General features: G+C 40.3%; 1 protein-coding gene across 2 annotated transcripts; it reads left to right on the top strand.

Annotated features, from left to right (window-relative positions):
- The first annotated feature begins 521 nt into the window (after positions 1–521).
- zgc:101664 (uncharacterized protein LOC450064 homolog) lies at positions 522–13,409 on the top strand. 2 transcript variants are annotated; one of them, XM_034171353.1, is made up of 4 exons: positions 522–1,355; positions 3,123–3,404; positions 3,655–4,226; positions 12,129–13,409. In XM_034171353.1, exons 2-4 carry the CDS (start codon positions 3,215–3,217, stop codon positions 12,330–12,332), a joined length of 966 nt encoding a protein of 321 aa, XP_034027244.1. In that variant the 5' UTR covers positions 522–1,355; positions 3,123–3,214; the 3' UTR covers positions 12,333–13,409. The 2 variants fall into 2 exon arrangements, with proteins under 2 accessions (XP_034027244.1, XP_034027245.1); XM_034171354.1 differs by lacking the exon at positions 522–1,355 and having other exon boundaries at positions 2,564–3,404.
- The last annotated feature ends 2,332 nt before the right edge of the window (positions 13,410–15,741 follow it).

Genomic DNA, 15,741 nt, shown 5'->3' with positions numbered 1-15,741 from the left:
TCCCGAATTTTGCAGCGTTTTTGAAAAAACTGCATGGCTCTTGAGGCAGGCATAACCAACGTCCAAGATCAAAGTAACTGGTATATTTAGTTAAGTTAGACCTTGGAGAATGGGAATAATATCAGTTTGCAGAAGTTTGATGAAAAGGTCTAATTTGAAGAGGTCTAACCGCGGTGTTGATCTCGAACCCACGACGTCCTTGCTGAGAGGCAACAGTGTGAACCCCTATTCCACCTGCTGCTCTGCTCTTTTATTCTGGTTATCTTTTAATTTTTCAGTTTAAAGTCAATTATTTTTTGAGGAAGTTTTTTTTCCCCGTAATGTTTTTCAAGTAGATCATTGATTTTATATAAAATAATGGAAGCAAGTTTTAACACAATTATGAAAATGATTTCTGTCCCAGAGTTCTCCGAAACCCCAAATCTGTTGACAATCGAATCTATTTAACGCCGAAACAGTTTTAAAAGGAGGTTACCAGGTCCACTGTCTACAAGCGTGGAATAGATGCTCACGGAGACGGTCCCACAGATGTTAGGTTGCTTGTTTTTGACGGCGGATCTGGCAACAGACGAAGCATTTCCGTAGCTTGTTAGCTCTTTATGCTAACTGGTTTGTCATCGTGTTGAGCTCTACTCTAAAGGTTCGTGTTTTATAGTACAACCGCTGTTTTATTTTCAGTTATAGCTTCACTTTTAACTCTATTCTCCATACATTACGTATGTTTGATTCTTTAAAAAAACGTTAATGTAACTTTGGGACGTTCTGAAGCACAAAGTCAATGTGGATGTTTAATTTAAATCTAACCATGAAGTTTATTTTGTGTTTCTGCTAACTGGCGGAACTGTAGGGTCCACAGACCTGAGGCTTCCCTCTGGTTTCAGTTGCCGTCTCGCAGGCGAGATTAAATCGGGTCAGACTTCAAGATCAGACTGTTTATCGGGAATTTGCGTGATCCGAACAGGCTGTGGGAGTTCTTCTGCCACCAGACCCTGACAGTTGCTTCCTAACACAGGAGGAGGTGTTTAAGATCATCCAGAGGAGTCCTAGTGCTCAGGTTGATGGCCCAGAGAATGGACAAACAGGTGTTGAGGTGACCCTCGACCTGCTCACAGAGGAATCGAAGCACCTTGTCCCACTAGGTAGAAGGTGGTTGATAGATGCTTCTGCTGTATGGTCACGTTGGCCCGATCCTTCTGGTTGGATGTCAGACATTTTTGGTACTATGGTTCTTAGAGCTGGTTCTCCAGGAAATTGTGAACCACCACATCTTGGTGAGACTGCAAAAGGTGTGAAACAGAGGAGGACAGGGAACGCTCCGGGGATCTGCGGCATTGGAGCCAATTGAGCTCCTCCAGGTGGGTAGAGATGTTGTTCTGGTATTGCAAACAATCTTTGTTTCAATCAGGGTGACATGTATCATCCCTGTAGAATAGAAGAAAGGACTTGTTGTCCCTGTCTGGAAAGGAAAGGGTGATCGCATGGAATATAACATCTATTGGGGTATCACACTGCTCTCTGTGCTCGGGAAGGTTCTTACAAAGATAGGGTTCAGGGCCAGCTACTTGCTGTTCAGCAACCAGAACAGTCTGGTTAAAACTGTTTCAAGAAATAAACAGTTGACCGCATTCTCGCCCTGCAAGTACTTATAGAGCATAAGTGTGAATATCAACAGTGCTTCTTAGTGGTGTTAGATAATATCTTTGCTAATTCCTTATTTTATGTTAGTGATCAAGTATTTGCTTTTGTGATTTGTTTAGAAATACTTGAAATCTGGTTTAAAGTTTAAACGTAAGTTAAGTTTCATTTTCATCATGCATGTGCAAGTTGTAGATGAGCCAGTAAAATTCACCCACTGTAACGCCCATATTGTATAAGAGTGTTTTGCGAGCCATCTTTGTGGTCTTTTCACAAGATGGAGTCCGTCTGTGGAGACCCAGGCCCGATTTTCAACATGACTTTAATTAAATTCAAAATGAGGAATATATCGATTTGGTTCTTGGCAGTATATAAGGAACCAGGAGAAATTACAGCGACTTATTTTGGTTTTCGCAAAGCGTTTGATTCAGTTAATCAGACTGCTCTCTGGAATATCCTGAGAATTTGTGGGACCCTCAAGAAGCTCCTGGACATCATAACCAGCCTGTACACAGATACTGTGACTGCTTTGCGGAGTGGAGACAGAGAGTTTTTCCCATTGAAAATTGGTGTTCCTCAGAGATGTGTTCTGGCTCCTTCGCTGTTCAGTGCTTGCATGGACTTGGTGTTGGGTGGGGTCATGGAAACCAGTGACTTGGATGCTTTTGTTAGTGAGGAAAGGTTTACTGACCCTGCCTTCATAAAGAAAGCTGTGATCTTTGCAGAATCATTGGACACTACAGCACTTGAGAAACTCGGTGAGGAATCGGAGTGTCTGGGTTTGAGATTGTCCTGGATCAAGACTAAGATTCAGGGTTTTATTGAGTTCCTGGACTCAGCCATCAGAAGTCTATCTGTATGTGGTGAAAATGTTGATCTTGTGGAGAGTTCACTGATCTCAGCAGTGACATACATGTCTCTGGGTCCTCAGCCTTCGATATCCAGAGATGCCTGGGAAGATCTTATGGAGTCATCAGGTCACTGGACGGAGTTCTTTGGTGATGCCAATACCTTTACAAGGAGACAGAAGGTCCAAGTGTTTCGGGTCATGGTGCTTCGTGTCTTGCTGTATGGTTGTGAGACTTAAGACGCTAACCAGTGACCTAAGGTGACGACTAGATGTCTTTGGTACCAGGTCTCTGTGGAGGTGATCCAGTACGCCGGTGCCTGAGTGAAGCCTGTGTAATCTTATATTTGAGGTTCTTATTCAGATGGAAAAAGTCACTTTGGAGCATCATGAAGAGGAAGTCCAGTTGCTTTTGACTGAAGTTGTTGTAGATGTTCTCTCAGATGTTTCTGTTTTCAGTTGTACGTCTCCCCAGATGGTGTCAGATGTTCTGAAGTGTTGATGATGTGTGACATTTGAAGACCTCACGGTTCATGTGAAACCATGACATGAAACGAGCTTTGATTTAGTGTTTCGTAGCGTTTGCTTCACTTTGCTGAGATGATCTGCACGATCTGATCCTCACTGTGAACGCCTACAGGCTCCTGCCGTCTTCCCATTGTCCCTCCTCCGTAAAGTCACATCATTGTGAAGATGAGGAGGGCGGAGCCATCAGGGCGCTGATCCAGCTGCATGGAGGATGTGTTTCTTCACTACCAGCCTGGATCTGCTGATGGGCTCAGGGCTCTGTTAGAGACCACAGAGAAGCTCCTGGAACCCTTCCCCTGTCGGCCTCCTTCAGTCTTCACCCCCTGGTCCCCCAGTACTGCAGACCGCCACCTACCCATCAGACCTGCCCGACCGCCTCCCATCATCACCACCGGTCAGTTCAGAAAAGTGACACTAGATGATGTCATCGTTTCCGTCCAGAACTCAGTTCATACTAAATCAAATCTGGAGTTCTTCCGCTTTTTCCACAAACATTATTTTACATTTCAGAAAAATTCATGATCCCATCCGTCAGTTGTAAATTCTGTAATCAAAGTAGACATACGTATCTACACACCCACATACATCTGACTTTTATATCTTCTAAAAGTGTAATCTTGTAAAAATTGTCTTATGTCTTCAAGCCATTGTCCAGGAGACTGAAGAACAGGTCCAAGACCAGGAGGAGTCCTCAGGTTCTGGATCAGCTCAGCATTGGTTTCCACACAGAACTGACACTAAATGCCTGTCAACCCAAACTCTGCCATCAGTCAAAGATGGCATCCTGACCTCAGCCAGCGGGCGGCGCTGTCACACAGTGTCCCAACATCTGCCAGAAAACAGAGAGGACGGTTCCACCACAGACAGACGCCATGATTGTCCACGAGCAGAAACACGGACAACCGAGGAACTGCCAAAACACAAAGAGCGCTTCGGTCTCTCAGAGAGCTCAGACCAGCTCCAACCAGGCCGCAAGATCATCAGGCTGTCAACTGACAAGGAACCACATGGAAACGAAGAAGTCCTGGCTGCAGCAGACTCAAAGGTCAAAAGGTCGTGGAGCATCTTTAGGCAGAAAGGTGTTGTGCTGCAGAGCAGTCAGTCGCCGTCCAAACAGTTCTGTCACATGGTGTTGACCCACAGGCTCCACCTCCGCCAGCGGGCCAGATGGACCGTCTGCCAGCACCACTGTGGGCCGACAACAGACATCGAGCAGGTCAGTTAACTGTAAACGCGAGAAGAGACCACGTGCGCTGTGCCGGGATGTGACCTCACTCTTTGGTTCAGAGTCCCATATCTCAGCAGCCTTTGGGCCCATTGTGATGAACTTCAGATCAGAGATTCACGACCATGAAATGATGAATCACGGCGACTCTGGCATGAATAAAAATGAATGTTTTCTAGCGCCAGCAGCAGGTCAAATTATTAATGTATCCAACACTTTATTTGATGTTAAAATAATTCAAAAGCTAATATAACATAAAGACTTTTTAAAAATGTAATTATTAGTATGTTAATAATCGAGAACCTTAAATATATATATATAAAAAAAAAGTGAAAAATTCAAATGAGACATTTCCAGAGTTCAAGGTAACGTCTTAATTGTAGCTCGTCTTCTGTCTGATGGACACAAAGATTTGGACAGTAAACAAACCATCGTATGAGGCTACAAGCAGAGTTTGTCTTTGTTAACTTTATACACTCAACAAAAATATAAACGCAACACTTTTGGTTTTGCTCCCATTTTGTATGAGATTAATTCAAAGATCTAAAACTTTTTCCACATACACAATATCACCATTTCCCTCAAATATTGTTCACAAACCAGTCTAAATCTCTAATAGTGAGCACTTCTTCTTTGCTGAGATAATCCATCCCACCTCACAGGTGTGCCATACCAAGATGCTGATTAGACACCATGATTAGTGCACAGGTGTGCCTTAGACTGCCCACAATAAAAGGCCACTCTGAAAGGTGCAGTTTTATCACACAGCACAATGCCACAGATGTCGCAAGATTTGAGGGAGCGTGCAATTGGCATGCTGACAGCAGGAATGTCAACCAGAGCTGTTGCTCGTGTATTGAATGTTCATGTCTCTACCATAAGCCGTCTCCAAAGTCATTTCAGAGAATTTGGCAGTACATCCAACCAGCCTCACAACCGCAGACCACGTGTAACCACACCAGCCCAGGACCTCCACATCCAGCATGTTCACCTCCAAGATCGTCTGAGACCAGCCACTCGGACAGCTGCTGGAACAATCGGTTTGCATAACCAAAGAATTTCTGCACAAACTGTCAGAAACCGTCTCTGGGAAGCTCATCTGCATGCTCGTTGTCCTCATCGGGGTCTTGACCTGACTCCAGTTCGTCGTCGTAACCAACTTGAGTGGGAAAATGCTCACATTCGCTGGCGTTTGGCACGTTGGAGAGGTGTTCTCTTCACGGATGATGCGAAGGAGATGTGTTGCACTGCATGAGGCAAATGGTGGTCACACCAGATACTGACTGGTATCCCCCCCCAATAAAACAAAACTGCACCTTTCAGAGTGGCCTTTTATTGTGGGCAGTCTAAGGCACACCTGTGCACTAATCATGGTGTCTAATCAGCATCTTGGTATGGCACACCTGTGAGGTGGGATGGATTATCTCAGCAAAGGAGAAGTGCTCACTATCACAGATTTCGACTGGTTTGTGAACAATATTTGAGGGAAATGGTGACATTGTGTATGTGGAAAAAGTTTTAGATCTTTGAGTTCATCTCATACAAAATGGGAGCAAAACCAAAAGTGTTGCGTTTATATTTTTGTTGAGTATATATAAAATGTTTTCTTACAACAATTAATTAATGATTAAATGAAAGGACTTTAAAAAAAAATCATGCAAAAATGCTAAAGGTTGATCCTGTATAGACTGGTAAAAAAAAAAGAAAAAAGCAAGTGTTGTCTCACTAAAATTAAATGAACCCCTTAAATAGACTCTGTGCTACACCTGGACACAGTAATCTTTATATTCTGCGGTCATTTTTTTTCACTGCTGTGGTAATTTCTAATTTTTTAAACCCTTTTTGTTATGTTTTTGTTATGTGGTACATTTTACTGTAGCATTACAACTAGTTACGATTACGTCAACTGTCAAAATCATCAGTGACTAATTTAATAATCAACGTCATCGGTTATTTTCTAAGTTTTGTTTTTCTTTCAAACCTGCTGCTGCCCTTCTGTCCTTGATGCACATGCCCAGTCGTGCTAATCAGGGTCAGCCATGATGTCACCGGAAAAGCTATGCCCAAACAATATCATGGCTAAGAGAAAAATGTGAAATGCAAAATGTGCAAGGCAGAACTTGCCTTCCACGTCAGGACAAAGATAATGCCGGAGCATCTGAGAAGAAAACACGTGGCTCATTCTGACGAAGAGGGACAGTCATCTCAGTAAGCTAATTGGCTAGTTAGCTACTTAGCTGTAAACATTAACAATGACGATTTCCTACCTTAGCACACATGTTATGTGTTTGCTGTAATGTTATAACAGTGATGTCATGTTTCAATAGGAAGTGTGATAATGCTAATGTTTTATAGTGCTACATTACAGTGTTAAATATGTTCCTCTTCAATTATTAACTTTGTTCCCACTGACATACGACCCCTGACCATGGTTGGCCATCAAGGTTTCAGTTGTCTTTATTTTTTAGTTAGCACATACCTTATATACTTCAAGCTTGAAGGTAATGATGGTTATATAAGAGCAGCTACATAATGGTTCATTAAGCCGCAATTTACGTATGATTAGTCAACTAATCGCAAATATAACCGGTGACTAGTCGATTATCAAAATAATCGTTTGTGGCAGCTCCAATTAATATTTACTATCTTAACAAGCTGAATATATGCTAATATTAGCGTGACTCAGCAGTTTTTTCTTTTAGCTTGACTACATGTCCAGAATTTAAATTTAATTTTTATTTAATTTAATTTAAAGATTAAATAAAAAAATACCCTCATCCATTCATCCTACTGCTAACATGAAACAATATTTATACAGTATACTCACTCATGCGGTAATTGGCCACCTCGCATCATCAAATGTGCAGTCAACACTGGTGCATCGTGGGTGAGGTCAAAGGTCAGCTCCACCTCCTGGGTGTTTTGTCTGTATGTGAGAGTCCTGGATTTTGAGAGTTAAACAATATTATTGATTTAGTTATTTGTGTTATGGCATAAATAATTCGGTAATGGTCGGTGTGTATTATCTGGTCACTGAATGATTGCTGATTTAAGTTCGTCCTTGGATCTAAAATAACCCTGAAATTATAGAACCTCCTTATTTCTTTTGAATCAGTATCGGTGAAATAGGCATTTTGTGATTCTAAAAAGAAAAAAAAAAAAACAAACAGCCAATGACAAATCAGCAGAACCATATAAAGTGTTTGTTAGATAGATAGATAGATAAGAACTTTATTAATCCCGAAGGAAATTGCATTTCCTTGTTAACGCCACAGCCAAGATCAGGTGTACAATGGGTGTGCCAAATGGGCTAAAAATAAAACCATCGCAATCAACAATAATTTTGTCATGAAAGTAGAGTTATATATCAGATTTCTTCAAATTCAGTAAAAAAAAGTTGATGGAATCTAAAAGATATCGTGTTACGTGTTGGTGTGGTCACTCTGTTGAGAATAAATCAGACTTATTTGTAGAAGAAAGGTTTTTATGTCCTGTCCATGAACACCATATAATGAGCTCAAACTTACTGTCTAATCATTATGACTATATTAATATAGTCAATATGATAAATAGTGGATTTATGAATTTTTATGAAATTTATGAAACAAAAGTTTTCATTTTAGTGAGCCTTAGCTCCTATATTTTTAGCCTTTGTCAAAAATCAATCAATCAATTTTTTTATATAGCACCAAATCACAACAAACAGTTGCCCCAAGGCGCTTTATATTGTAAGGCAAAAGCCATACAATAATTACAGAAAAACCCCAACGGTCAAAACGACCCCATATGAGCAAGTACTTGGCGACAGTGGGAAGGAAAAACTCCCTTTTAACAGGAAGAAACCTCCAGCAGAACCAGGCTCAGGGAGGGGCAGTCTTCTGCTGGGACTGGTTGGGGCTGAGGGGAGAGAATCAGGAAAAAGACATGCTGTGGAGGGGAGCAGAGATCAATCACTAATGATTAAATGCAGAGTGGTGCATACAGAGCAAAAAGAGAAAGAAACACTCAGTGCATCATGGGAAACCCCCAGCAGTCTAAGTCTATAACAGCATAACTAAGGGATGGTTCAGGGTCACCTGATCCAGCCCTAACTATAAGCTTTAGCAAAAAGGAAAGTTTTAAGCCTAATCTTAAAAGTAGAGAGGGTGTCTGTCTCCTTGATCCGAATTGGGAGCTGGTTCCACAGGAGAGGAGCCTGAAAGCTGAAGGCTCTGCATCCCATTCTACTCTTACAAACCCTAGGAACTACAAGTAAGCCTGCAGTCTGAGAGCGAAGCGCTCTATTGGGGTGATATGGTACTATGAGGTCCCTAAGATAAGATGGGACCTGATTATTCAAAACCTTATAAGTAAGAAGAAGAATTTTAAATTCTATTCTGGAATTAACAGGAAGCCAATGAAGAGAGGCCAATATGGGTGAGATATGCTCTCTCCTTCTAGTCCCCGTCAGTACTCTAGCTGCAGCATTTTGAATTAATTGAAGGCTTTTCAGGGAATTTTTAGGACAACCTGATAATAATGAATTACAATAGTCCAGCCTAGAAGAAATAAATGCATGAATTAGTTTTTCAGCATCACTCTGAGACAAGACCTTTCTAATTTTAGAGATATTGCGCAAATGCAAAAAAGCAGTCCTACATATTTGTTTAATATGCGCATTGAAGGACATATCCTGATCAAAAATGACTCCAAGATTTCTCACAGTATTACTAGAGGTCAGGGTAATGCCATCCAGAGTAAGGATCTGGTTAGACACCATGTTTCTAAGATTTGTGGGGCCAAGTACAATAACTTCAGTTTTATCTGAATTTAAAAGCAGGAAATTAGAGGTCATCCATGTCTTTATGTCTGTAAGACAATCCTGCAGTTTAACTAATTGGTGTGTGTCCTCTGGCTTCATGGATAGATAAAGCTGGGTATCATCTGCGTAACAATGAAAATTTAAGCAATGCTTTCTAATAATACTGCCTAAGGGAAGCATGTATAAAGTGAATAAAATTGGTCCTAGCACAGAACCTTGTGGAACTCCATAATTAACTTTAATCTGTGAAGACGTTTCCCCATTTACATGAACAAATTGTAATCTATTAGATAAATATGATTCAAACCACCGCAGCGCAGTGCCTTTAATACCTATGGCATGCTCTAATCTCTGTAATAAAATTTTATGGTCAACAGTATCAAAAGCAGCACTGAGGTCTAACAGAACAAGCACAGAGATGAGTCCACTGTCCGAGGCCATAAGAAGATCATTTGTAACCTTCACTACTGCTGTTTCTGTACTATGATGAATTCTAAAACCTGACTGAAACTCTTCAAATAGACCATTCCTCTGCAGATGATCAGTTAGCTGTTTTACAACTACCCTTTCAAGAATTTTTGAGAGAAAAGGAAGGTTGGAGATTGGCCTATAATTAGCTAAGATAGCTGGGTCAAGTGATGGCTTTTTAAGTAATGGTTTAATTACTGCCACCTTAAAAGCCTGTGGTACATAGCCAACTAACAAAGATAGATTGATCATATTTAAGATCGAAGCATTAAATAATGGTAGGGCTTCCTTGAGCAGCCTGGTAGGAATGGGGTATAATAGATATGTTGATGGTTTGGATGAAGTAACTAATGAAAATAACTCAGAGAGAAAGAGTCTAACCAAATACCGGCATCACTGAAAGCAGCCAAAGAGAACGATACATCTTTGGGATGGTTATGAGTAATTTTTTCTCTAATAGTTAAAATTTTATTTGCAAAGAAAGTCATGAAGTCATCCAAAGTTGTCGGCTGTCATTCTCAGCATCTGTGTGGATGTTAAAATCGCCCACTATAATTATCTTATCTGAGCTAAGCACTAAGTCAGACAAAAGGTCTGAAAATTCACAGAGAAACTCACAGTAACGACCAGGTGGACGATAGATAACAACAAATAAAACTGGTTTTTGGGACTTCCAATTTGGATGGACAAGACTAAGAGTCAAGCTTTCAAATGAATTAAAGCTCTGTCTGGGTTTTTGATTAATTAATAAGCTGGAATGGAAGATTGCTGCTAATCCTCCGCCCCGGCCCGTGCTACGAGCATTCTGACAGTTAGTGTGACTCGGGGGTGTTGACTCATTTAAACTAACATATTCATCCTGCTGTAACCAGGTTTCTGTTAGGCAGAATAAATCAATATGTTGATCAATTATAATATCATTTACCAACAGGGACTTAGAAGAGAGAGACCTAATGTTTAATAGACCACATTTAACTGTTTTAGTCTGTGGTGCAGTTGAAGGTGCTATATTATTTTTTCTTTTTGAATTTTTATGCTTAAATAGATTTTTGCTGGTTATTGGTAGTCTGGGAGCAGGCACCGTCTCTACGGGGATGGGGTAATGAGGGGATGGCAGGGGGAGAGAAGCTGCAGAGAGGTGTGTAAGACTACAACTCTGCTTCCTGGTCCCAACCCTGGATAGTCACGGTTTGGAGGATTTAAGAAAATTGGCCAGATTTCTAGAAATGAGAGCTGCTCCATCCAAAGTGGGATGGATGCCGTCTCTCCTAACAAGACCAGGTTTTCCCCAGAAGCTTTGCCAATTATCTATGAAGCCCACCTCATTTTTTGGACACCACTCAGACAGCCAGCAATTCAAGGACAACATGCGGCTAAACACGTCACTCCCGGTCCGATTGGGGAGGGGCCCAGAGAAAACAACAGAGTCCGACATTGTTTTTGCAAAGTTACACACCGATTCAATGTTAATTTTAGTGACCTCCGATTGGCGTAACCGAGTGAATTACAGTCTTACCAAATTTACGCTTAGCCTTAGCCAGCAGTAATATAAATATGTGTTTACGGACAGGACAGCTGTCTAAGGACAGGACATTGACATATTATTCATCTCCTAGAAGCCCAGTTATTAAATGTTTTTGGAATTTTTGCAACTCATGCAAAGAGTCAATAGTACCTCATGTACCAGCAATATGTAAATCTATTTTCTACTGATACAACTACTAATATGAACAAAAATGTTTTGTCTACGGACAGGACATCCAATCTAATGTTCTCCCTGAAAGTCAGAAAAACATATATATTGCAAAACACTTACACAGATGTATTTTTAAATGACAACAAAAGATCAAGACATTTAAATATGAGACAAATGAGCATTAATAGTTTTTAATTGCAAAGAAAATTGAGCATTATCAAAATAAAAGCTGAAAAGTAAAAAAATATATAACAGAGAGAGGCTTTTACGATTTCTAATGCTGCACAGTCAGTTTTCAATGGATCCTCAAACTTTAACCTGCAAAAGAATGAGTATAAAATTGTGTAACTGATATTTGATCACAAAAGACATATTTTTCAAGATTTAAATATAACTTTGAATGATAAACTACTGCAAAATTACATATGAAACAGCATTAACAGCAAAAAATGCTAGCATAGTGACCATTGTTCAGCATTGTACTCAGCATGTAAAATGTATTGAATATTAGTTTTTGGCATTTATCATTTAAGCAACTAGCAAAACTCACAAATAGACATCATTAGGAATGATAATATTCATATTATATCTGAATTAGCTTAGCATAACTCATGTACATATTCAGTTGTACACCTGATCTTGGCTATGGCGTTAATAAATATTTAGATCTGTGTTATGTAAATCATAAATATTGGGATGACTGTAATTCAGTTTGAACACAGTACAATGTATGGCTCTGGACAGTTAGTGTCCTTGTGTTTCCTTTTCTTGTGCTTGCTTTTGCATCAATATGCTAACATTAGCACTAGCGTGTTTGCTAGCATAGTGACAATAACGTATAATAACAGATGCAATAATTGAACTGTTGTTTCTTCTTTCGTTTGTATGTGGCCTCTCCTCCCTCACCTGTTGGCCCCTCCCCCTCCAGGTGTGGCAGTCCCTGAGCCGGGCCGTGCGGCGCTGCAGGCTGCCCACCTGTAACGCTCACGTGCAGAGGGAGCGGGCGGAGATCTGGGTGTTCTGCGACGTCGTGTACTCGGAGCAGGTGGGCCGCTTCCTGAAGGAGGAGCTGCAGCTGTCGGGGCGCATCAACCTGTCGGTGCGCAACGCGGGAAACGTCTTCAGCATGTAGACAAATAAAAACATATTTTAATTTGTTTAATTAGAAGTTATCAGATTCAGGATGCAAATCATCAGCGTTTTAGATCAAATGTTAACTGTGCAGGTTTATAGTGCTACTGAAGATTTTTAAGACAGAGAAGTACCAAATCTGTGTGAATGATGTAAAATCAAAGATGGCGGAGGAGTGGTGCCCAGTGTTGGTGCAGTCAGAACTGCCCTCTGGTGGCCGGAATCTGCATTAGGCCTCCATACATGCACTGCAACCCGGAAGCTGCCTAGATGTCAGCCAGAAGAATAACCTCCAAATCTGTTGAACTTTAACCTTTGACCTCCACAGTATGAAATCTGTGTCAGGTCTGATTGAGCGAGTGGGCTAGCTAACAATGATGAACGTGCAGGCGAAGAAGAACAGCCATTTTCCCTAGGCTTCGGATAAACCTAGGCAAGTGCCCCGTAAGTGAATAGAGAAACTGAGTCTTGATCTAGTGGCTGCTGCAGCCTCAGTCTGATGGCCTCCACTGCTTGTACAGTATCATCGATATTGCAGATATTTTTAAAGTCATGTATTATTGATATCGACACCACATCCTTCCTTATGGACATGTCATGGGTGCATCTGTTGTCTTCAGTGTTCTGTTAAAATAAATGAAACCTTATTGATATCCACAGTGTACTTTTTGCTTCTCGTCTCCTGTAGACTCTCCCTGAGCCCCACACCTCGCCAGCATTAAACCACTTCAGCTGGTTTTTAATGAGCAGGTTAGTCAAGCAGGAAGTAGAGTGGCATTCATCGTAGAGCTGAATGGGTGTTGCTCTAGTTTTTCTTAAATGGGTGTTTTTAAAATTTCATGAATTTTTTTACTTTTTATATTTTAATGGTTGTAGTTGATGATAAATTCACTGTCTCCACAGTCTATTATTTATAGAGAATTCATAGATATTGAAGTGTGTGTGTGGTGGGGGGGCATTTTTCAGTCTGTAAATATTGATGAATGTGAGATTTTTGCTGAGATTTGTATTTTTCCTGTTGTTTGTATTTGTGTTCATTAATTAAAGTCTTGTGTTTTGTTGTTTGTTCTCAGTCACATGATGCAGTAACTCGCCGTGAACACACCCAGAGCAGTGAAAAGACTATTTTATTTCCCTCCGCACACGGGTTCTTTTATGAGGTCTGAATAAATGAGGACAGTGTGGACACAGTACCAGTCACCCCCCCCCCCCCCCCCCCCCCCCCGCACGCACACGAGCACTCTTTTGTTGCAGTGCTGCACACGGCATTAGAATGCAGATTAGCGGATGTGACGACGTACAGAACCGCTTTACTGTTTCAAACACTAATTTAAAAAAATAAAATTAAGTTTTATTTTGAAAGCTCTGTGGAGTGCTGAGGTTCGGTAATATTTTATCAAAACTAAACCAAGTAGGGGGACGTAAAAACATCATAAAATATAATACAGAGGTCTAATTAAATGAAAATAATACATGGATAGACTAGTGTTTTAATCTGCATCATATTACTTTACTTGTTACCTCCGCCAAGGAGGTTGTTTGTTTGTCTGTCTGTCAGCAGGATAACGCAAAAAGTTTTGAACGGCTTTGGATGAAATTTTGTGGAGTGGTTGGAAATGACAAGAGGAACAAGTGATTAAATTTTAGTGGTGATCCGGATCACGATGCTAATGCGTTAGCATGTCTATGTCATTTTCAATGTTAAAAGTTAGCATTAAGCAGTTGCAGCTGTCATCACGTTCGGGTGCATTTGTTTTCAAATTGTAATATTTCTTAAATGTATTTTTGTTTATATATTAATAATCTAATGATTATTATATACAATTTTAAAGAAAGAGACAAAAAGAAATAGATCACTGTGCCAAGGAGGGAATCTCTTTAGGGTCAGTGACCCTATGGCCTTGTTTAGAGAAGTGTTTCATAAATGTTAAAAAAAATTCATATATTTGCAGTTTAGTTGAATAATAAATTGAATTTTGTCTCATTTGTTTTTGTCTATAAGCACATGCAATATCAGTATCAGTGCTCAGATGACAGTAGCTTCTGGGAAAGGTGCAAGTTGCAATAAACTGTGATGCCAAGCGCTAAGGATACATGCTATCCAGTCACAGCAGATGAAACTTTTTTTACTACTGAGCAAACATCATTGTTAGACTTTTTTAGGTTCAATGATTCCACGGCGTGTAGATGTTATGGCGTCAGTGACCCCATGGCCTTGGCAGAGGTTTACACTCTGAGTGTTTCTAGTTTTTAATATATTATGTATATGTTTTAAAATAAGTGCATATATTGTTAATGTATATCAGTATTTAAACAAACATGTTGAGAACTTAAATCAGTAAAGGAACACGCACACATATATACCTAAATTCTAAAATGTAACCACCCTTTGACCCACATTTCAAAATAAGTCCTTTATTTTGCTTTTGCTTATACAACCCCTGGCAAAAATTATGGACTCACCGGCCTCGGAGGATGTTCATTCAGTTGTTTAATTTTATAGAAAAAAAGCAGATCACAGACATGACACAAAACTAAAGTCATTTCAAATGGCAACTTCCTGGCTTTAAGAAACACTATAAGAAATCAGGAAAAATAATTGTGGCAGTCAGTAACGGTTACTTTTTTAGACCAAGCAGAGGGAGAAAAATGTGGACTCACTCAATTCTGAGGAATAAATTATGGAATCGCCCTGTAAATTTTCATCGCCAAAACTAACACCTGCATCAAATCAGATCTGCTCGTTAGTCTGCATCTAAAAAGGAGTGAACACACCTTGGAGAACTGTAGCACCAAGTGGACTGACATGAATCATGGCTCCAACACGAGAGATGTCAATTGAAACAAAGGAGAGGATTATCAAACTCTTAAAAGAGGGTAAATCATCAGGCAATGTTGCAAAAGATGTTGGTTGTTCACAGTCAGCTGTGTCTAAACTCTGGACCAAATACAAACAACATGGGAAGGTTGTTAAAGGCAAACATACTGGTAGACCAAGGAAGACATCAAAGCGTCAAGACAGAAAACTTAAAGCAATATGTCTCAAAAATCGAAAATGCACAACAAAACGAACAAATGGGAGGAAACTGGAGTCAACGTCTGTGACTTAACTGTAAGAAACCGCCTAAAGGAAATGGGATTTACATACAGAAAAGTTAAACGAAAGGTATCATTAACACCTAAACAGAAAAAAACAAGGTTACAATGGGCTAAGGAAAAGCAATCATGGACTGTGGATGACTGGATGAAAGTCATATTCAGTGATGAATCTCAAATCTGCATTGGGCAAGGTGATGATGCTGGAACTTTGGTGCCGTTCCAATGAGATTTATAAAGATGACTGAAGAGAACATGTAAATTTCCACAATCATTGATGATATGGGGCTGCATGTCAGGTAAAGGCACTGGGG

This window comes from Thalassophryne amazonica, chromosome 5, assembly GCF_902500255.1.
Source record: "Thalassophryne amazonica chromosome 5, fThaAma1.1, whole genome shotgun sequence".
Taxonomy (NCBI): Eukaryota; Metazoa; Chordata; class Actinopteri; order Batrachoidiformes; family Batrachoididae; genus Thalassophryne; species Thalassophryne amazonica.
The sequence above is the reverse complement of the archived record's forward strand: the minus strand, read 5'-3'. Positions and strand labels throughout refer to the sequence as shown.